This window comes from Somniosus microcephalus, chromosome 8 (genome assembly GCF_052327205.1).
Source record: "Somniosus microcephalus isolate GS21.2 chromosome 8, FLI_Smic_1.0, whole genome shotgun sequence".
Classification (NCBI taxonomy): Eukaryota; Metazoa; Chordata; class Chondrichthyes; order Squaliformes; family Somniosidae; genus Somniosus; species Somniosus microcephalus.
In genome coordinates, this window is record NC_140994.1 from 228,150,706 (window position 1) to 228,174,964 (window position 24,259).

Consider the following 24,259-nt stretch of genomic DNA (forward strand, 5'->3'; position numbering starts at 1 on the left):
ACAACAACCTGGGGAATCGACCGAGGAATACCTTCAGGCACTGTCTGTGCTTGGCCGGGCCTGTGGTTGTAAGGATGTAAAGGCCGCCATGTACACAGAGGAACTTATCCGGGACGCTTTTGTGGCGGGCCACAGGTCCAATTACACCCGACAGCGACTGTTGGAGCAGAGTGACCTCGACCTCAACAAGGCCTCTGAACTCGCACTATCATTGGACGCAGCCTACCGGGGCATGGATGCCTACTCCTCTGCACCGTGGACGCCGCGGGGAACGACAGCCTGGGACACGGTAGGACCGTCTCATAGCGCCGTGCCACCCCAGCCACATCCCAGCAACGGCCCAACTACCGCAGCAGTGTCCCAAGGCCAGAAATGCTACTTCTGTGGCCAGGCCAAACACCCCAGAGCGCGCTGCTCGGCGAAAAATGCGATCTGCTCGGGCTGCGGGAAGAAGGGACACTACGCCAGCGTCTGCAGGGCCAAAGCCACCCCGAACCCCAGCAGCGCCGCGTGCGGGCCGCCATCTTGGGCCTCCCCAGCCATGTGCGAACCACCGGAACAGCAGCCATTTTGGACGCCTCCAGCCACATGGGGATCATGGACGCCGCCATCTTGGACGCCAGCCGCCATCTTGGCCCCCAACACCGCCTCATCTGATACCCGCAACGACACACCGACCCCTACGCTGGCCTCCGTTACGCTGGACCAAGCGAGACCGCACCAACTGGCCCGGTCCACAATGGACATTAAGGTAAATGGTCACGAAACAATCTGCCTTTTTGACTCTGGGAGCACGGAGAGCTTCATCCACCCCGACACGGTGCGGCGTTGCTCTCTCCCAGTCCTGCCTGTGCACCAGCGGATTTCTATGGCCTCCGAGTCCCAGTCGGCGGACATTGGCGGCTACTGCGTGGTGACACTCTTAGTAGACGGGACTGTGTACGATAATTTTTAACTTCTGGTCCTGCCCCACCTCTGCGCTGCCGTCCTACTGGGGTTAGATTTTCAGTGCCACCTTAAAAGTGTTACGATGGCGTACGGTGGACCCCTCCCCCCACTCACAGGCCACAGCCAGCAGCTTCCAAATTGCCCGCCGCGCACCAGGTGCAACCTCTCCACACTCAGAGTCACCCCCCCCCCCACTGTTTGCTAACCTCGCCCCCGACTATAAGCCCATCGCCACAAAGAGCAGGCGATACAGTGCCGGGGACAGGGTTTTCATTAAAACCGAAGTGGAGCGGCTCCTGAAGGAGGGGATTATTGAGGGCAGCACCAGCCCCTGGCGAGCCCAGGTTGTGGTCGTTAAGACCGGCGAGAAGCAGCGCCTGGTCATCGACTACAGCCAGACAATAAATCGCTACACCCTGCTGGACGCTTACCCACTCCCCCGCATAGCTGATATGGTCAACCAGATCGCGCAGTACCGCGTCTTCTCGACCATTGACCTGAAATCAGCGTACCACCAGCTCCCTATCCGCCCTGAGGACCGCCAGTATACTGCCTTTGAGGCAAACGGCCGCCTCTATCACTTCCTTAGGGTTCCCTTTGGTGTCACCAACGGGGTCTCCGTCTTCCAAAGGGAGATGGACCGGATGGTCGATGAAAATGCGTTGCAGGCCACTTTCCCATATCTGGACAATGTGACCATCTGCGGCCATGTCTTGCAGGACCATGACGCAAACCTCGAAAAATTCCTCTGCACCGCCCAACTCCTGAACCTGACGTATAACAAGGAGAAGTGCATATTCCGCACAACCCGCCTCGCCATCCTTGGCTGTGTTGTGGAACACGGAGTCATCGGTCCCGACCCTGGCCGGATGCGTCCCCTTATGGAACTCCCACAGCCCCACTGCCTCAAGGCCCTGAAGAGGTGCCTAGGGTTTTTCTCCTATTACGCCCAGTGGGTCCCCTACTATGCGGACAAGGCCCGTCCGCTGATCAAGTCCACCTCTTTTCCCTTGACGGCAGAGGCCCGCTTAGCCTTCCACCGTATCAAGGAAGACCTCTCCTGGTCCCTCAACACCTCCTCTCTGGTGAAGAAGGCCCAGCAGCGCCTATATTTCTTGAGGAGGCTGAAGGGATGTAATCTGTCACCCCTGATCCTCTCTAACTGCTACCACTGCACTATAGAGAGCATCCTGACAAACTGTATCACGGTATGGTACGGCAGCTGTAGCTACCATGACCGGAAAGCCCTGCAGCGGGTAGTCAAAACTGCCCAATGCATTACCGGCACCCGGCTACCGACCATAGAACATATATATCAGAAACGCTGCCTACGGAGGGCACGGTCCATCATCAAAGACCCTACCCACCCCAGCCACAGTCTGTTTGCCCTCCTACCATCTGGAAGACGCTACAGATGCATTCGCACCCGTACGACCAGATTTAGGAACAGCTTCTTTCCCAGGGCTGTCATCCTACTGAACTCCACAAATAAACACTAAAGCCTGCACATCTGCCGATGCACTTTATTATGGTCATATTTATGCTAATATATATGCACAAATGTATGTTGAAATGTTTAAGTGTCCTAATCCAAATTGTACACTCTCGGGAGCCGCAAGCGTACATTTCGTTGTACTGCACTTGTGCACTAACAATGACAATAAAAGTTGATTTGATTTGATTTGATTTGATTGCCAAAGCCACCATGCACGCAGTGGACGAATCCATCCCCTTCCAGGTGGAAAGCGACGCGTCCGACTTTGCCCTGGCCGCTACCCTCAATCAGGCGGGGAGACCCGTGGCCTTTTCACGAACCCTCCAGGGCCCGGAGACCAGACACTCCGCTGTTGAGAAGGAGGCCCAGGCTATTGTGGAGGCTGTGCGTCATTGGAGGCACTACCTGGCCGGAAAACGATTTACCCTGCTCACTGACCAGCGTTCAGTTGCTTTTATGTTTAACAACAAGCAGAGGGGCAAAATCAAAAACGACAAGATCTTGAGGTGGAGAATCGAACTTTCCACCTACAATTACGAGATCTTGTACCGGCCCGGGAAGCTCAATGAACCCCCGGATGCTCTATCGCGTGGCACCTGCGCCAGCGCGCAGATCGATAGACTGCGGGCCCTCCACAATGACCTCTGCCACCCGGGGGTCACCAGGTTCTTCCACTTCATCAAGGCCCGCAACCTGCCTTACTCCATTGAGGAGGTCAGGACCATGACCAGGAACTGCCAAGTCTGCGCTGAGTGCAAACCGCACTTTTATAGACCAGACAGGGCTCACCTGATAAAAGCCACTCGCCCCTTCGAGCGCCTGAGCGTTGATTTTAAAGGGCCTCTCCCCTCCTCCGACCGCAATGTGTACTTCCTCAACATTATTGATGAGTACTCCCGTTTCCCGTTCGCCATCCCCTGCCCGGACATGACCAGTGCCACAGTCATTAAATGTCTGAACGACCTCTTCACCCTGTTCGGTTTCCCCAGCTATATCCATAGCGACCGGGGCTCATCGTTTATGAGCGACAAACTCCGCCAGTACCTGCTCGCTAGGGGTATTGCCACAAGCAGGACCACCAGTTACAACCCCCGGGGGAACGGACAGGTGGAAAGAGAGAATGCGACAGTTTGGAAGGCCGCCCTGCTAGCCTTAAAGTCTAGGGACCTTCCAACCTCCCGCTGGCAGGATGCGCTCCCCGATGCACTCCACTGTATTCGGTCACTGCTCTGCACTGCCACTAACGCCACCCCTCATGAGAAAATGTTTGTCTTCCCAAGGAAGTCCACATCGGGGACATCGCTACCACCATGGCTGACGTCCCCAGGGCCGGTCCTACTGAGAAGACACGTGAGGACCCATAAAACAGACCCCCTGGTCGAGAGGGTCGACCTCCTCCACACCAACCCCCAGTATGCTTACATTGCGTACCCGGACGGGCGGGAGGACACAGTCTCCATACGAGACCTCGCACCCTTGGGGGCCCCAGTAACCCACTACCCACTACCACCACCCCCCACGATCCAATATCCAACCCCAGCAGACGGCACGCCTGGGCCCCGCGACCCGCTCGACACCCACGAGGACTACACACCAGTGCCCCAGCCTACGCGGGACTCGACGCCGGAAGCTTCACTACCCCTGCCGTCGCCACGTCGATCACAGCGGCAGACAAGACCTCTGGAGAGACTCCAATACACAAACTTTTAATATACTTCACCCCGCCGGACTCATTTTTAAACAAGGGGTGAATGTGGTAAACCACTGTTTGTATTCCACTGTGTACATGTCTGTACATGCCTCGGCTGACTCCTCCCACGAGTCCAGGTATAAAGGTGACTGCTCCACAGTCCCTCTGTATTCTGGACTGGTCGACCACTCGAGGCACACCTTCATTCTCTTGTTAATAAAAGCCTGTTAGTTACTCGCTTAACCTCAGTCTTTTGAGTGATTGATAGCGCATCAACGTCTAGCGCGGCCAGTACAGTGGCAGCTTAATTTCTGTTTGTTTTGCACCACAGAAGGTTCCAGGGAGAATTAACAGGTTAGCAGATTTTATGAGTGGAGAAGCTAGGTGACATCAGGAAACTCTAAAAAAACAATGGCCCAGAAATTCGGGTTGGGGGCTTCCCACGGGTGCAAGCCCCCGACCTGCACTTACCTAGCGGGACGGCCGTTGAGCTGTGGGCCCGCGTGGCATTCCGATCCTGGGCCTCCTCCAACTGCCGGCGCGCAGTGCTTGCGTATCCCAGGGGCGCAGTTAGTTTGATGCGTCCCCTGGGACCATGTGGGCCATGGAGAGCCAATGGTAGCAGGGAATGCTTCATTCATAAGTTTGACAGACCTGTCAAACCTATAAATACTATAAGCCCCAAAACATCACTAAAACCTCCAAAAAAAAATTTTAAATCACATTTTTAAACTAAACTATAAATTACATGAAATAACTATTTTAAACAATAATTTAAATTTTTGAAAAAATGAATTACATTTTCTAACGGGGCTAAAAATAAACTTACCTTTCTTTAAAGTATTTAAAAATAATAAACCTGTGGAAAAAATGTTTTAATTTTAATTAATTCACCACTTACCTTGTTAAAAGCAGGCCTTGCACCTGCTTTTTAAAAGTGCAACTGCTGGAGAGTTACCCTCCCAGAAAAACCTGCAAAAAAACCGTAAGTTCGATGCGCACGTGCTGCCTCTCCGGCGCACGCGTTCGATTTCTGAACCCCTTCTTTCAGGGGAATGGAAGTGTTGGTTTCCCGCGCATGCACAGTGCTTGCATGAAACCGGCACTTTCGTTGGGCCTACGCGTGAGTACCCCGTGTGTACTCACGTGTTGGGACCTGAATTTCTGGGCCCATATGATGTTTTGCAGCATTGATAGCGCAGAGAAAATATTTTAAAAATTGGAATTAAGTAGGCCTCAGCAACTGACATCTCTGACTGGGCTGATCATAAATTGAGTCACAAGGGCCAAACCGAGGTCTTCAATGTAACATTTCAGTTAGAACCTCAATTTAAAAAAAAATTATGATTATTTCGTCTTATTCAGTTAAACTTTCAAATATGATTTTTTAAAATGGTTAGAATTATTTCAACTTAAGTTTTTAGTTTTTGCTGTGGGCGTGTAATGCTTGTTTCCTAAGCTTGTTGTGGAATGATTCTTGGATCTGATTCATCCTTCCTCACCACACGACTGTTACCCTTCAGTCTTCCCTTTTCTAGAGAAAAGAGCCCCAGCCGGTTCAATCTCGTCTGATAGGTATAAACTCTCAGTTCTGTAATCACTCTAGTAAATCTTCTTTATACCTTCGCCAGTGTGTCTATGTCCTTTTTTATAATATGGAGACCAGAACTGTTCACAATGCTCCAAGTGTCGTCTAATCAAGGTTCTGTACAAGATTAACACAACTTCTCTGCTTTTCAATTCTATCCCTCTAGAAATTAACCACAGTGCTTTGTTTGCTTTGTTTATGGTTTTAGTAACCTGTGTCGCGACTTTTCACATCGGTACCCTCAGATCCCTCTGTTCCTCTACCCCACTTAGACACTTAGGGGGAAAAATTCAGTTGTTTGCGCCTTAAGAGGGCGCTAATGGGGCACAAAGCAGCTAGCGCCTGGACGCGCCGCTCGCGAAATTAACAAGACATTTTGCGGCGGTGCTAAACACTACTGCCACGATCTCCTGCACCGGCAGATCATGACGTCAGTCGAGTGCGCAACGCCCCGGTAGCGCCCCAGACTGGATATTGAGTGGCGCCCCCTGCCTTACCGCTTGCCGCTAGCAACAACAGGTTGAGGGGAGCGTTTTGCAGTCAGAAAGGGACTGGGGGAGCGCTATTTAAAGGCGACCGCTTCCTGCCTTTTTTTGTTGGTGACATTTTTGCACCACGCATTCTGAGAGAGAGAGAGACTTCTGGAGAGATTCAACGCTGTGTGAAGGAGTTTTGGGTACTGAGCAGCACTTTGCAGGTTCATTTTGATTTGCCCTTCCTTGCTTTGCCAGCGCTCTGAGGTAGCGCCTCGCTCCTCGGCCTTTGCTCCTTAAGACAGGTGTGAAACGCCTGATTTAGCGCTCCAATCACCTCCAGGGGCGATAAAAGCCAAGTTTGCCATCGGAGGCGATAATTAGCGCCAGGCGCTAAACTTTGCGCACAGCCAATAATGGCGCCCCAAATGGGGCGATACTGAATTTTCCCCCCTTATTTTCCAAGGAGTACGTGGCCTCCTTATTCTTCCTACCAAAATGTACTACCTCACACTTGCCTATATTGATGTTCATTTGCCAATTACATGCCATTCTGTAAGTTTATTAATGTCTTCCTGTATTGTATCACAGTCCTGCTCTGTATTAGGTGTCATCCACAAATTTGGAAATTGTGCTTCCGATTCCCAACTCCACATGTTCTGACCTTAGTCATGAGTCTACTATGCAGTACCTTATCGAAGGTTTTTTGGAAATCCAAAAATATTATGTCTACTTCATTATCCTTATCTACCCTAATTAACGTCCACATTTGTAAAATGTACAATGATCTTGCAGTTAATAAAATGCATAGTACTGACACAGTTTATAAATGTGTACCCTCTATGTTCATAAATATACACATTCACAATCAATTCTAACAGGACTAGACAGACCAGATGCAGGAAGGATGTTCCCGATGGCGGGGGAGTCCAGAACCAGGGGTCACAGTCTAAGGATAAGGGGTAAGCCATTTAGGACAGAGATGAGGAGGAATTTCTTTACCCAGAGAGTGGTGAACCTGTGGAATTCTCTACCACAGAAGGCAGTTGAGGCCAATTCATTAAATATATTCAAGAAGAAGTTAGATATATTTCTTAAGGCTAAAGGGGTCAAGGGATATGAGGAGAAGGCAAGGGTACTGAGTTTGGATGATCAGCCATGATCGCATTGAATGGCAGAGCAGGCTCGAGGGGCCGAATGGCCTACTCCTGCTCCTATCTTCTATGTTTCTAATGCACAACACTTTCTGCATTTATAAGATGTGTAATACTCTCACAGTTAATAAAATCCACTGTACTCTCTCAGGTAATAAATCCACAGTATTCTCACAGTTAATAAAATGCACAGTACTCTGATAGTTCACAATAAATGCACAGTACTCTCTCAATTAATAAATGAACAGTAATCACAGTTAATAAAATGTTCAGTATTCTCAGTTAATAAATGCACAATACCCCCACAGGTAAAAAATGCACAGTGCTTTCAGTGAATAAATGGCTAGTGCTCTCAGCCTTAATAATTGTACAGTATTCACATTTGTTATAATGCACAATACTTTCAGTATTAATAAATACATTGTACTCTCTCAGTAAATAAAGGTTATGTGTATAAGTCAGAGTTCCTAAACTGTAATTATAACAATTTCTGAGGGCGCAGTTTCAGTGGAATTTCTGTCACTTTTTAAAGTTCTCTTCCATGTCCTCTTCAGATTTAAATCGGATGACATTGTTAGAACTGAACGCCAACCTTCTGGCACTCAGTCAATCTCATTCTTGCCTGTTCAGTAAATTCAAATCTCCAGGGGTCTATTTACCATGATTTCTTCCATGGTTTCAGGCTCCATTGTCAGATGTGCAACTCTTTTGTTTTCTTGAGTGAGATAATTACATTGGATATTGATTTGAAGAAATATAGAAGCAGTAAAAGGGTAAAATGGCAGGAATTCACCTTATAATTCTTTTTTTCCCTACAAAAGTGGCTGAAAGTCAAACCCAAGACTCATTGGGGTAGATCTGGACTTTGCATGATAATGTAAAATGGATGCCTTCAATGGAAATGAAAATAAAAACTGGGAGAGATGTAGAACGGGCTGCCGACTCACTACCACCCATTTTACACTATCGCGCAACGTCAAGATCTACCCCAATGAGTGCAGCCATGCATGCACATAGAAGCATAATGACAGAAGACTAATGAGCTTGTTTGTTATGATTTTCTGAGCTGGAGCAATAATTGATTATCTTGGAAAATGGAGGCTTGATCAGGTGAAGAATGCATTATGGGGAGAGAGCAGAGAGGAGAGCACTGACATCATCACATTGAAGACAAGGTAGTTTTCAGCCACCGCCTTCAAACAGAGGAATTGTGACTTGTCTATCCGCCTGCATGGGATAGCATGCCAAGCCATTGAAACTTTGAGCTGGAGTGAAAACTACTGCTTGACGAGATGTAGTGAATGATGTCAAAAGGATACAAAGGCAAAAGGTCACAATAGTAGAACATGCAGTTATATAATGAGTAATTGATTCAAAGTAAGAGACATGATGGTAACAGCTGGAACAAAAAACTGGAAGGGAGTAAACAACAGACAATTGGGAAAATAGGCAAAGGCTCCAGGTCTTAGAGTTCATCTTTCACCTCAGTCACTTTCAAAGACTCTATTCTCTTTTCTCTTTCCATGGGACTCTCTCATCCTTTATAGATTGTTCTGTGTCTGGTTCTTTCTAGTTCTTTTTTTAATTCCATGGTTAGTCTGTGCCTCTGTGCTCTCATTTTAGTGCAGCACCTCCCACTGATCCTCAGCTCTGTCCCTGCACCTCTCCCACGACTGCATCTTGAACTGGAACCCTCCCCACACAGATAAACTTAGGCCCTTGCAACCTCTTTCCTCCCATAGAGCACTGAGCAGTATTATAGCCTGTGGCTATTCTCAATTTTCCCCACAATGACCAGCTCTGCCCCACTGCCCTTGCCACCCCCCACTCCATCCCCGAATCATCTCGACTTTTTCTAAATTTTCACAATTTCTAAATTTGCGGATGACACCAAATTGGGGGGAGGGCTGCAACAAATTACAGGAAGACATTAATAAACTTGCAGAATGGACATAAAATTGGCAAATGAAATTCAACACAGATAAATGTGAGGCATTACATTTTGGTAGGAAGAATAGGGAGGTCACATCACTTGGAGGGTGCGAGTCTAGGCGGGGTAGAGGAACAAAGGGATCGTGGAGTACAAATACACAAATCACTAAAAGTAGCAACACAGGTTAACAAGGCCATAAAAATGCAAACCAGGCACTAGGGCTTAATTCTAGAGGGATAGAATTGAAAAGTAGGGAAGTTATGCTAAACTTGTATTGAGCCTTGGTTAGAACCTTGGAGTATTACGTACAATTCTGGTCGCCATATTATAAAAAGGATATAGAGGCACTGGGGAGGGTGCAGAGAAGATTTACAAGGATGGTACCAGAAATGCGAGGAAAGGATGAACAGGCTGGGTCTTTTTTCGCTTGAAAAAAGAAGGCTGAGGGGTGACTTAATAGAGGTCTTTAAAATTATAAAAGGTTTTGATAGAATGGATACAGAGAGAGTCACCGCGATTTAACCTAGCTCGGCGGGCGATGTTGGTGATGGGTTGTGGCCCTGCTGCTGGCTCCATACTGGTCTCCGACATGACTTTCCCCTGATTGGGCTTGTTAAGCCCGCCCAGCGAGGTTCCCAGTCAATTGAAGGAAGCGGGTCCGTTCCCGACTTGGAGAACGTTCCCGACCCGCTGTCAATCATTTTAAATTTCACAGCTGACCAGCCACCCATCCCGTCCGCTGAGCACTCGCAAAATCGCGGCCAGTGTTTCCACTTGTAGGGAAGAGCATAACTAGAGGCCATCAATATAAGAGAGTCACCAGGAAATCAAATAGGGAATTCAGAAGAAACTTCTTTAACCAGATTGGTGAGAATGTGGAACTCGCCACCACAGGGAGTAGTTGAGGCAAATATTATAGATGCATTTAAGGGGAGGCTAGATAAGCATATGAGGGAGAAGGGAATAGAGGGTTATGCTGTCAGAATTAGATGAGGAAAGACGGGAGGAGGCTCGAGTGGAGCATAAACACCGGCATGGACTGGTTGGGCTGAAAGGCCTGTTCCTGTGCCGTATATCCTATGTAATCCTATGTAATGACTCATCTACCTCTTTACCCACTGAGCAGCAATTTAGCCCTGCTCATCCTCCCCTGTCCTCCCACACCAGCGCCCCCCCCCGCATGAGTAAGGGAATCGATCGTGACCAACTCCAATCCCTTCCCCACTAAGCAGTGACAGTGTTACTGGCTCACTATAACCCTCTTCTCAATCCTTAATCATCCAAATATCCTCCACTCCTAATCCTCCCCTGGCCTCTTTCTCCTCCCCACCTCCCTCTCAATTCCCTGACTCTCCCCTGTCCACCTCCATGCTTCCTCCTCTCCCCATCCTTTTTGCCACTCCCTCTCTACCTCTCCCATATCCCTCGATTCCCTATCTTCTCCTATCCTCAACTTTTTTCTTCTTCCTCCCATCCCCACCCCCTCCCTGTTGTCCATCTCTCTCTCCTCCTCTTCCCCTCCCCTCTCCTTCTCCCTGTCCACCTGCCCCACCCCATCATCCCCCTCCCCTCTCCTCACTCCATTTCTTCCTCTCCATTTCTCTCTCCCCTGCTCCTCCTCCTGCCATCTACCCACTCCCCCGTCTGAATCCAGTTATCCCCCGTCCTCTAACCCTGCTTGACCTGAATACTGTACTTGGTCTTGACTCCCCATGTGCAATGCCATGGGAGATTGACTACTTATATCTTAAAGACAAACTACTTCACACCAAACATATATTGGTATCAATTTTCCGACCATTACTTTTGATGGTCAATAAACCATAGCAGTAGGTGGTCACTTTTCAATCTGCACTGCCAACAGACAATGCTCCCTGCCAACACACAGACTTGTGATGTTATCTGTCAAGTCTTAGTTAGTTGCATTTAGAAATGTGATCTATTTTGTGTGTATCACTCTAAATGCAATCAAAGCGCCATGTGCTAGAAATCCATAAAGTTGAATAAAACAAAATATCCTAACCTTTCCCTTCAATTCTTTTGGTAATGATCTTAAATTTATCCCCTCTAGTTACTGAATCACTGACCTGTGAAAATAGTATCTTCCTATTTACCATATCAAAATCTTTCATAATTTTGAACATCTCTATCAGATCTTTTCTTAATGTTCTTTGTTCTTATGAAAAGTGCCCCTGTTTCTCTAGTCTCTCTTCATTATTAAAGCCTTTAAATCCCTGGTATTATCTTATTGAATCTCTGAATCAGAAGGTTGCAGGTTTAAACCCCGCGTGAGCACATAATCTTGGCTAATATTTCAGTGCAGTACTGAAGGAGGTGCATTGCCAGAGGTAATACATAGAAGATAGGAGCAGGAGTAGGCCATTCGGCCCTTCGAGCCTGCTCCGCCATTCAACGAGATCATGGCTGATCATCCAAACCCTAGCACCCGGTCCCTACACCGACAGCCATCCCACCCAAGCCCTATCCCCGTAACCCCGTAACCCCACGTATTTAATCCCCCCTAACACTAAGGGCCAATTTTTATCATGGCCAATCAACCTAACCCGCACACCTTTGGACTGTGGGAGGAAACCGGAGCACCCGGAGGAAACCCACGCAAACACGGGGAGAATGTGCAAACTCCACACAGACAGTCACCCGAGGCCGGATTTGAACCCGGGTCCCTGGCGCTGTGAGGCAACAGTGCTAACCACTATGCCACCGTCTTTCAGATGAGACATTAAATCAAGGCTGCATCTGCCTGTTCAGATGGATGTGAAAGATTCCATGATTTGAAGAGGAGCAGGGGAGTTTTCCTAGTATCCTGGCCAATCTTCTTGGCTTAACTACTATCACCAAAAATGAGGTTTATTGGTCATTCATTCCTTTTGTTTGTGGGACCATGCTGTGCACAATTTGGCTGCCGTGTTTCTCTACATTAACAGCAGTGACTGCACTTCCAAAGTAATTCATTGGTTATAAAATGCTTTGGGACATCCTGAGGATAGAAGGTTATAGATATGCAAGTTATTTCTTTTCTTATTATCCGCTAAAATAACTTTTAAACGATACTCATGTTACACTCTCATTTTATTGAGTGCAGTAACCCAAGCCAAACGTCATTACCTGTTTGCACAAAATGGATGAGTAAAACAAAAAGACATTGCCGTTGACCATAGTTCTTTGTAACTGCTTGATTTTCAGAATATGTTCTAAGACTGAGATTCTCTCATGAATTGTTCGATGGTGACAACGTTGCCATTTTTTTTGTACAAATCCTCATTTTCTGTGATTTTTTTTCTCTTTCAGATCAGTTTGGAAGCCAGAAAAATAAAATTACCCAGACTACCTGTGGGTTCATACACTTCCTCACCATCCGCTCGACAAAATGTCTTTGAGGTGTGCGTCTGCCCGAATGGAAAACTCTTTCTTTCACGAGCAGGGGTGGGCTCCACGTGTCAGATAAACAGCAGTGTCTGCCTATAAAGGAAAGAAAAAGTTACACAGGGACAAAATCCACAGGCCTTGCCAGCAGCGTTCAGGCCTATCGAATTTGGATGGTTGTGGGTGGCCATAGCTGCATGGCGTCAGCCTGCTGGACACCGTGGAAAAGGCCTCTTTGTGCTGACTGTCTTCAAACCCTGTTCAAAATGCTGTTTCAGTATAGGGGATACAAATGAAACAAAAATCGTTTATACTGAGACATGTTCCTATAACATCTCTGTTCAAAGAGGGAGAAAAACAAAAAGTATGCCTTTGCCTTAACTGAATGCACTCAGCAAGGAAAGCACATTATTTTTAAGTTTCATGTGTGTAATTGGGAGTGCAAAGATTACAAAACGTGTAAGCTGATCAAAACCCAGTACTGAAGTTGAACCCAATAATCATCAGGTTATGGACTGTAGAAGTTTCGATTGAGTATATTAGGAAGGAAAGGAGATGGCTTAGCAGATGACAGGGCAAGATACAGCTCATTTATTTTCTACCTTTAAGGTAGAGCCACAAGGTGGTGTGCTGGTGGGTGTCAGTAATCGCAATAATCCCGTTTTGAGGGATTTTTTGTGGTACATTACCAATGTACCCCAGTTATTCTGTTTTTATTTAAAACCTAACATCGTTAAATGTTGATCTATTAATAAATTCTTCACTTTTTAATTCAGTTTTCTTTTTTCGAAAGTTTGTTGAATTAATCTAGGCCAACATTTCAATAAAGTACTGTGGGAGTACTGCATTGTCAGAGATGCCATTCTTTTGATGAGATATTAAAGACACCCTCTGTCTGCTCTTGTGGACGTAAAAGAACCCACAGCACTATTCGAAGACATGAGCATCCCTCAACCAACACCACCAACAAAAAAAACAATTACATTAACTGGTTATTCATCTCAGTGCTGTACGCAAGACAACTTCCACGTTTTTACACATAACAATAGTGACAACACTTCAAAATAATTCATTGTATGTGAAGTGCTTTTGAGAGAAGTGATAAGAAGTTACATAAATGCAAGATCTTTCTTATTGTAACTTGATCAATATTGCAGTATGTGAAAAAAAAGTTAAAGGCTCATTTTAATTTTTCACCCCCAAAATATTCATTTTGCATTTTTTGGTTGCTGCTGCAGATATTATCCTTAACCATCAATTGAGAGGAGTATCTTCTCTTATTTTCCTCCCTCTTCTCTCGTCTCAATGCCACTCATCACCTCCAGCTGACCAGATCACCTGGAGTCCGGTTCCAGGCTTCCACAAATCTTGTTCAATAGCCAGTTGCTTGCTCTGGTACATGCCACTAGCAGTGAATTTACCTGTGGTGAAGTGGCTGGCCTTCCCTTGCCATCTTTCAGTGAGATCAGAGGCTCACCAGGTAGGGAATCCTGCTGGCATTCTATGAGTTAGCATATTGGAGTCCGAGTCATAGGTATTTGGGGTAGTGTCTTCTACATAAAACTCTTTATTGAAGGCTGGTAAATGATTCAATAATGTAAATGGAGTTATTAATGAATGAATTCCCACTGTATCCCAGGATATTTAAGAATTGGCAATTTGAGGAAAAACTGGCGTAATATTAAAATTATTATTTAAAAGCAAAGACATCACTGAGTCACTGATAGCATCTGCCACTACTTACTTTTTGACTCTTACCTCAGTTAACAAAGATAAGTTTTTAAAAATTTGATTGAAGTCATTCAAGCTGCTAGACATACGTTGTCTGCTGTGGTGCAAACCTGTCACAGCCATCAGCATGTACAGCAATGGAGTTTTTCCAACAGGTTATTCCAAGAACTGAGTCTGTACAGAAACTGCCAGTAAAAATGATAAAGCCTGTTTAACGACATTGGCATTTCATTTTTTAAGAAATAAATAGCCAGATTAAAATCAACAGCAAAATAATAACATTTTGTTTGAAAATCTGCAGGAAACTGATTAACAAAAGACAATGATTTTACAGCTATTGATGTAATGGACTACAGTCTACAGCCTGTTGATTGTGAGGGAACTGTAATCGGTGCACTCCTAGTGTGTATGTACTGGTGTGTTGTGGTAGATCAGTAGAAAAATATTTTGGGGTTTTATATATATATATTATATACCTATTTTATGGCTTTGAGTTACAGAGTAAGAAAGAGTCACAGACCAAAGACTGATGGGAATTCAGCCACACAGTCCATGTATCGTATGGTGCTTATTTTCGTGACTCCATGAGGGCCTGGTAAAGTGTCGACTTTTGTCCTGTCAGCACGTTTAAGGCTGGGGCAGTCCACAGCAACAGGATTTGGAGAAATGAGCAAAATACAGTGGAAAACTCTCAGGGGCAGGGCGAGAGGTGAGGCCAGACGAGTGGCGTCTTGTCTGACTAAAAAAAAAATACATGTATCATTTAAAAATGTTTGGAGTTTTCCTCAAGAACCAGACGATATTGCCTAATCCAAAGTCATGGGCAGAAAGCTGCATTGCATAAGACAAATTTAAGCTGCTGTCAGTGTTCAGGAATTCCCATCTTGCCCGTCAATACCAGTCGCACACAAAGAGAAGGCTGTTAACCATGTAACAGATATTGCCTGAATAATGCAAAGTCTTCAATATTTTCCTCCCTTAATTGTGCCTGCACTTATCGGGATTTCTTTTTTGTAAAACACATTACTTTCTCTCTCTTCACCTTCTAGAATCATAACCTCCCATGGCTCTTCTCCCCAGGCAGGCTGTACCAATGCTATTCTATAACTGGCCATAATTCACTGAATGAGAATAACTCCTAGGGATGATCAGACCAACTTGTCCTCTGATGTTTTTTTTTCCCTCTCCCTTATGATAAAATAGGTGACTTGTGTACCCAGCATAGTAGTACAGCTGAGACTGGATAATCATTGTGTGAAGAGCCTGGACCCTGCCATTATCTACACAGCACTATGTCCACAGAGTTCTGAAGATGCTTCTACATCATACCACCCCTGCAAAAAAGTTTACCTTGCGTAACATCACACTAGCTGCATAGATAAGCTTTAGAATTTAAACTGGAACAGGAGTCAGGCATTTTAAAAACATTTTTTTTCCTTTTCTAGTGGACTCCTGATTATCGGTCTGGTGCACACTTTGATATTTTCACAGTAACAGACGGACCTTGTGGTCGCAGAAAATAAAGCCTGTTCATTTTGAAAAGATTAATGTTGTGTTTTTTTAAAAAAAAAGATGACAGCACTTTGAGGCTGATTTTTTTTGTGACTGTCAAAAATTTCCAGTTGCCTTTTTTAAGTTAAAATTTATTATTTGCACAAGATCCCGCAGCCTTTTGCTGAACTAAACCCTACATTTGGTGCGGGCAGCCCATATCACTTCCTACACTGAGTAAATAGGTCCACCAGTCACCTCAAATAAAACTATGGTTTAGTGTGATTACTGTTTTTTGATAGATGTTTACTGTAAATACAACAAATGGAAGTGTTCGTGAAATGGCACCATAGAATTACACAGAATTTACAGCATAGAAACAGCCCATTCAGCCCACCTCATCTATGTCAGTGTTTATGCTCCACACAACCCTCTTCCCACCCTACATCATCTAACCCTATCAGCATAACCTTCTATTCCTTTCTCCCTCACGTACTTATCGCGCTTCCCCTTAAATGCATCTATGCTATTCGCCTCATCTGCTCCATGAGGTAGCAAGTTCCACCAGAAAAATAAATCTTACCTATCAACACACAACCTACACACAGGTACCATCCACGCTTACAAATAAGGAGGATGCCACAGATAGTACTTGGGCTTTTACTCCTCCTGCGTTTGAGCTATCTGGGAGATTTTTTTTCCTCCAAAACTTTGATGGCACCTGATGCATGTGAATATTTCAATCCTGCTTTCTGTGTACTCACATTCTGTTCATTCAGTGCAACATCAAAGCCTGGGGACTTATTCTGCAAAAATACATCATTCATTGCTGGAGTTGTGCCTCCTGTTTTTACGGAACTTGTTAGATGGTGTTGCCTGATTGTGTTTAGATACAGAACAGCATTAATCCTCAGATAGGCTCCTGTAAACACTGTGGTAAGAATTCTTCTAGGGTCATTGGTGTGTTGCAAGATTGTAAATTTGTTTGTGAAGGTTTCCTCGGTTTAGTGTTAGCATCAAAATTGTAAACACATTTTAAAGGAACACATTTACAATGATGCTACAGCTAAGGGCCAGATGATGTTTTGTCCCTCTATTAGCAAATAGCAATCTCATACCATGTTGTGCAAAGCCTCTCTACACTTGATGATACACTCCTAATATCTCTGCATTTCCAGCACCTTCTGTTAGCCCCTAACTATTTTCTAAAGAGGGCGCTGCCGAGAAGTTCTGTTACTCATTAACTCCTCCTCACTGCGGAGGAGTTTGCTTTAATGGTGTCGCTGGGCTTGGCAGTTGAATGCTGTTGGCTTGCTTGTTGTGATTTCCTTCCTGATGGGATCTTACTGACCAGTATATCTGTGGTTTCTGTTTGTGAGAGAAATCCAGTCAGTAAAACCTGTAAGATTACATAGAGTAAATTGTTTGTGAATGGCAACTGAAAATATTCATATGGACCCAGAACTGTAAGACTTAAAAAAAAAGTTTTTTACCTTCATTATATCATATTGAAGCACTTTACTCCCAATTCTCAGCCTTAAAATAAGAAAAAAATATATATTTTGTTTTATATTGAAATGCATAACACAAGTGTCTATTTTTATAAATTTAAATTTTTCATTCTTTCACCACATCTTTTTAGGTCTCTTAGGCTTTGCTCCATTATTCAGCCAAGAATCTTTGAAGGTGCTATGTGACTGTAACTAGGAGGTGCATGAAAGTAATCGAGATGAAATATTCCCTTCCCCTATTCCTTGCTCCCTGTGGTAAAATGCCTAGTCATCTGTTCCTCTCCACCGCCCCCCCCCCCCCCGCCCCCTTAGTTATTCTGCCTCAGATCAGGAACTGAACACAGGAGGATTATGGGGTGCAAATCCATACAATTACCACTCTGTGGCTGTCCTACCGACCAACCTCATATGTTACAGAGTAATTCATAGAAATCTGTGCAACATGATTGTTTTTTTTTACTTTTGCTCTTGAAGTGGAAAATAATGCTCTTGTGAGGGTCTTACTTGTGCGATTTACTATCACCTCACATATGGCAGCTCTTCAGACAATCATGGTTACAGTTTCGGTCTAAGGGTGTAATAATTTTCATTATTTTATGTTAACTAACATCAGCAAACAATAGCCTTCAGTGAGTGATGTCAAGGGAATGGAGATCAAACTACTTTTATTTTATGTGTTGCCAGTGAGAATTTTTATTCTACTGTGCTCAAGTAAAGTAAAAATTAAAGAGAAACAAGAGACATGAATATGCGTTTCCAAGCTCCCAGGCAATGAGCTGAACAATCATCCACTGGTTAGAAAAATGACACAGGGCACACAAAAATGCAGTAGTGCATTCTAAAAATAGACTTAGTGGTTCTCTGCGCAAAACCAGAAGAACTAGGACATAATAATGACCTGAGGAAACTTTGAGCCAAAAATAACTTAAGATGTAACTTTGCCACTTATGGAATAGAAGGTTGCCCAGCTCAATGAATGTACTGAAACAAAAAGATGGGCTTATCATCCTATAGGGAGTAGAGGAATAACGGGCTTAGTAGTGAAACAGACGATTAAAATTGCCCTGAGTAGTTCCTGAACATATGTTAAATGATAGAGAGGCTGACAGGCTGAGCAGTCTTATTTATTTCTGCTGTGGTCTTTGGTCATTATAATACCTCTGGGTCACTTTTGAAGCTCTGGGATTTGCAGCTTACTACTATGGCTCTTGACTACCATCAGTTGTGGTGCAACGTTAGGAATTCTTAAGCTATAACATGGCGGAAGCAAGTAGAGTGATTACCTTGTTATTGCAAATCTCTTGAAATAAACTGTTTCTCTCGTCTCAGCAGAAACCCCATTAAAGTGCTAGATGGTTCCTAGCCTTTGCCAGTGAGCTATCGGGAGAGGCTAAGTAAGCTTAATCTGTTCTCTGTGAGGTAGTTGTGCAGAACTAGGAAAAGTGAACCCAGGTATATAAATATGTATTAGGAAAACAATAAGTTAAACTTAACATACAATTTCCTCACAATTTGCAAATTGATTGTTGCATCAGATCAAGCATCCAAAACAAAAATAGATTCCCAGGAAATACAGAGATACTGGTCTGCTACCAAGCAGGGAGAGAGATTAAAATAATCCATTTAGATCCTAAAAATTAGATGATATAGATAGGCTGAATTGATTTTTCTTGTTTCTATTTTCTTATTTTGTTAAATTCTATAAAAGAATTCACCTCACTCCTAAGCTAAAGACCCCATCCCTATGAGTCTATAATAACAATTTCATTGCTTTATGAAAACTTACTTGAGTTCCAGACTGAATCCTGCTAAGTTCATGCAAGTTGTGCCACCAATCCATATCTGGGGACAGTGGGGGAGAAAAAGTTGTAACCCTCTAAGACAAGGTTTCTGCCACTTGAAACACTTGTATTCTGGAACAGTACCCATGGATTGGAGGGTAGCTTATGTTACCCCACTATTCAAAAAAGGTGGTAGAGAGAAAACGGGGAATTATAGACATCGGTAGTGGGGAAAATGCTAGAGTCCATTATAAAAGATATAATAGCAGAGCACTTGGAAAACAGTGACAGGATCGGACAAAGTCAACATGGATTTACAAAAGGTAAATCGTGCTTGACTAATCTACTGGAATTTTTTGAGGATGTAACTGGTAAAATAGATAAGGGAGAACCAGTGGATGTGGCGTATTTGGACTTTCAGCAGGCTTTTGATAAGGTCCCGCATAAGAGATTAGCATGTAAAGTTAAGGCACATGGGATTGGGGCAAGGTATTGACTTGGATAGAGAACTGGTTGGCAGACAGAAAGCAAAGAGTTGGAATAAACGGGTCTTTTTCCGAGTGGCAGGCAGCGACTAGTGGGGTACCGCAGGGATCGGTCCTAGGACCCCAGCTATTCACAATATATATTAATGATCTAGACGAGGGAACTAGATGTAATATCTCCAAGTTTGCAGATGACACAAAGCTGGGTGGGCGTGTGTGCTGTGAGGAGGATGCCGAGAAACTCCAGTATGATTTGGACAGGTTGGGTGATTGGGCAGAAGCATGGCAGATGCAATATAACGTGGATAAATGCGAGGTTATCCACTTTGGTGTCAAAAACAGGAAGGCAGATTATTATCTGAATGGCAATAGATTGGGAGAAGGGGAAGTACAACGAGACCTGGGTGTCCTTGTGCACCAGTCGCTGAAGGTAAGCATGCAGGTGCAGCAGGCGGTTAAGAAGGCAAATGGTATGTTGGCCTTTGTAGCGAGAGGTTCGAGTACAGGAACAAGGATGTCTTGCTGCAGTTGTACAGGGCCTTGGTGAGACCACATCTTGAGTATTGTGTGCAGTTTTGGTCGCCTTATCTGAGGAAGGATGTTCTTGCCATGGAGGGAGTGCAGCGAAGATTCACCAGGCTGATACCTGGGATGGCAGGAATGATGTATGAGGAGAGATTGGGTCGATTGGGCTTATACTCGCTGGAGTTTAGAAGAATGAGAGGGGATCTAATTGAAACTTATAAAATTCTAACAGGACTGGACAGACTAGATGCAGGAAGGATGTTCCCGATGGCCGGGGAGTCCAGAACCAGGGGTCACAGTCTAAGGATAAGGGGTAAGCCATTTAGGACAGAGATGAGGAGGAATTTCTTCACCCAGAAAGTGGTGAACCTGTGGAATTCTCTACCACAGAAGGCAGTAGAGGCCAATTCATTAAATATATTCAAGAAGGAGTTAGATATATTTCTTAAGGCTAAAGGGATCAAGGGATATGAGAAGAAGACAGGGACAGGGTACTGAGTTTGGATGATCAGCCATGATCTCATTGAATGGCGGAGCAGGCTCGAGGGGCCGAATGGCCTACTCCTGCTCCTATCTTCTATGTTTCTATGTTTATTCTTGTTATTGTAGCTCAGTTAGCTACATTTAATGGTAGTAATACGTTCATCCTTATTGGAGGCTCACCTTCCAGACTTCAACAAATAACACCAGCTAATGAAACTTGGACCTCCAGGCTGGATCAAGGGTGTAAGGCAACTGTATTATTACTTTCTAATCAAGTGAGTGTTATAGAGAGCTTGGACGCTCCAATGAAAGAGTGTTGAACTTCCATTCATAAGGTCCAATAGTTTTAGCGGCGGTGTGTCAGATTGCCACTCAGAGGATTCAGTAGTTCTAGCAGTAGAATATTGGACTTCAGTGCTGAAAGCCCGGTTGTTGTAAAGGTAGCAATTGAACTGCATTGCTTTTAGCTGGTGAGCTGTTTGACTTGATGTCACACCTCAGAGTGGTGAAGGCTTCCATCCTTGATGAGTGAAGAAAACAAATTATCAGGGAGACTTCAGAGCAACACTTGTAGCAACCATGAATAAGCCCACAGTCCAGATCTTCATGACTTACCTGCTGAAGGATGGCTGCATGCAGGCAGGAACACAGAAAAAGAGATAAAGTGAAAGACTGAGAGGGACAAATAACAAAAAAGTCAATGTTTTAGGATGTCGCTTCCTCCAACCTAGTATGTAATGGGAGGTCATATTTTGTGCAAAATTGATCCAATCCCTTGCAATACCTTTGGTGCTTCAGTCAAACTCTGAACTGAGTGGTGTGTGTATAAACATCAATTCAACAGAAATGGTGCGAATTCAGAATTAGCGATAAACTGGTATCAAAATGACCAACTAACATCTGGTGCCAAAATTTCCATTCTAATCTGGTAACTAAATACATTTTCTGGTACAATCTGGTATTATTTTTATGTACAAGTATAGATCTGGGAAACAGCATACTCTCCAAAGCTACAGCTTGAAGGAGTAAGTAGCAGAGTTACTTTGATGTTGCCTTTTATCACTGGGACCTAGCCTCAAATCTAGTTGATAGGATGAAAATCTTTCTGTTCCGATGGCTGTAAGGATCCTACATGAATTTACAGTATGCTAAGCAATCCATCATGTGGCATGAATTGCTGGTCTCCATTCAGATGCAATAAGGATGGCTGGTATTGAAAATGGAAATGTTTGTGTCATCTTCTAAGAGTGGGTTTAAGGCTTATTTTTGGTCAGAGTAAGGAGAGCTGAGCTTTGCAGCTAAATCATGCTATAACTCACCTGAGAATGCTTGATGCTGACACTGGCTACAATAGTGAAAAATATGTCTGTTCCCAGCACTAACATTCATCACCTGGATCAGCACAAAAATTCACCCAATACAAATAAAAAATCAGATAAAAAGTGCAACGATTGCATGTGATGGGAAAGGCAAAAAGCTTCTCAGTAACAGGAAGGATGTAACCCTCGTCCGTGTCAGGGCAGGCATGCATACTGCACATGGGCAGGATGGATATGATGTCTATAAATGTCGACATGGAAATGGTGGCTGTAGAAATCAGGGAGAATTGTGTGCCTGTATGTGTCAGGGGAGGCGTGATGCCTGTGATGGTGTGGGTACAATGCCTCTGATGGTGTGGGTACAATGCCTGTGATGGTGTGGGTACAATGCCTGTGATGGTGTGGGTACAATGCCTCTGATGGTGTGGGTACAATGCCTCTGATGGTGTGGGTACAATGCCTCTGATGGTGTGGGTACAATGCCTCTGATGGTGTGGGTACAATGCCTGGGATGGTGTGGGTACAATGCCTCTGATGGTGTGGGTACAATGCCTCTGATGGTGTGGGTACAATGCCTCTGATGGTGTGGGTACAATGCCTCTGATGGTGTGGGTACAATGCCTCTGATGGTGTGGGTACAATGCCTCTGATGGTGTGGGTACAATGCCTGTGATGGTGTGGGTACAATGCCTCTGATGGTGTGGGTACAATGCCTCTGATGGTGTGGGTACAATGCCTGTGATGGTGTGGGTACAATGCCTGTGATGGTGTGAGTACAATGCCTCTGATGGTGTGGGTACAATGCCTGTGATGGTGTGGGTACAATGCCTCTGATGGTGTGGGTACAATGCCTGTGATGGTGTGGGTACAATGCCTCTGATGGTGTGGGTACAATGCCTGTGATGGTGTGGGTACAATGCCTCTGATGGTGTGGGTACAATGCCTGTGATGGTGTGGGTACAATGCCTCTGATGGTGTGGGTACAATGCCTCTGATGGTGTGGGTACAATGCCTCTGATGGTGTGGGTACAATGCCTCTGATGGTGTGGGTACAATGCCTCTGCTGGTGTGGGTACAATGCCTCTGATGGTGTGGGTACAATGCCTCTGATGGTGTGGGTACAATGCCTCTGATGGTGTGGGTACAATGCCTCTGATGGTGTGGGTACAATGCCTCTGATGGTGTGGGTACAATGCCTCTGATGGTGTGGGTACAATGCCTCTGATGGTGTGGGTACAATGCCTCTGATGGTGTGGGTATAATGCCTCTGATGGTGTGGGTACAATGCCTCTGATGGTGTGGGTACAATGCCTCTGATGGTGTGGGTACAATGCCTCTGATGGTGTGGGTATAATGCCTCTGATGGTGTGGGTATAATGCCTCTGATGGTGTGGGTACAATGCCTCTGATGGTGTGGGTACAATGCCTCTGATGGTGTGGGTATAATGCCTCTACACGTCAGATACAAGCCAAGGTCGATGGACTGGGCTTCATCCCATTTCATTTCTACTTAGATCCATAATCAAAATCCTTTGAACTTTTGCTCTGTAAGCAGATTGGTTTTTGTGTTACTATTATAATGATGATTATTATTTTGATTATCAACTGTGTGGATGAATGTTTGACTTTTTCTTCTGAGTTTGAGTATTTTAAACAAAATGAGAAAATCCTTGCGCACACTATGCAAACAGATAACATTTATATGAACTGCAATAATGCTATACATAAGAAAAGCAGGTATTTTATTGTATTATGCTTTCTGTAAAAAAGAAAAACAAAAGAAAAAAGTTTTCTATATCTATTAGGGGATCTGAACTGCAATCCTGTAAACTGTATTCTGAGCATATTTATACTCACTGTTTAGAATCCTGAAAGTGTGATTGAAGCTGTCCTGATGTAAATGATGAAGGCTCTGAAATGTTTCCTCTTTTCACTGTTGATTATCTTCTTGTTAGAATTTCAGTCCATGTTGCTTTACACTAGATGTTGCAGAGGAAGTGGAGCAAGGCTTTCAGAAATAGTCATCAAAGGCACATTTACATTGAACCCATGCTGGTTGCATTGAAAGGGTGCAGCTGACAGCAGGAGCTCAGTACTCACACTGTGGCCAATGGTCTCTAATGTAACGCTGGCGAACTTCACCACTCCAACTTTTTATGGGTCCTGTGAGCAAAGATTGAAGTTTCAGGATAGAAGCATCTCCTTCTATTAGCCCTCTAGTGAGGGACTGGAGACATACAAAGGCACTTAAAAAAAAGACAGTAGCAT

At 44.7% G+C, this 24,259-nt stretch overlaps 1 protein-coding gene across 2 annotated transcripts in view; it reads left to right on the forward strand.

Moving 5' to 3' along the window:
* sgcd (sarcoglycan, delta (dystrophin-associated glycoprotein)) overlaps positions 1-23,909 on the forward strand; it is a 248,398-nt gene extending 224,489 nt beyond the window's left edge. For both annotated transcript variants that reach the window (XM_085995767.1, XM_085995766.1), the window contains exon 8: positions 12,591-23,909. In XM_085995767.1, the coding sequence (XP_085851893.1) occupies positions 12,591-12,767 (177 nt within the window). In that variant the 3' untranslated portion in view covers positions 12,768-23,909. The remainder of the gene's footprint in view (positions 1-12,590) is intronic.
* The last annotated feature ends 350 nt before the right edge of the window (positions 23,910-24,259 follow it).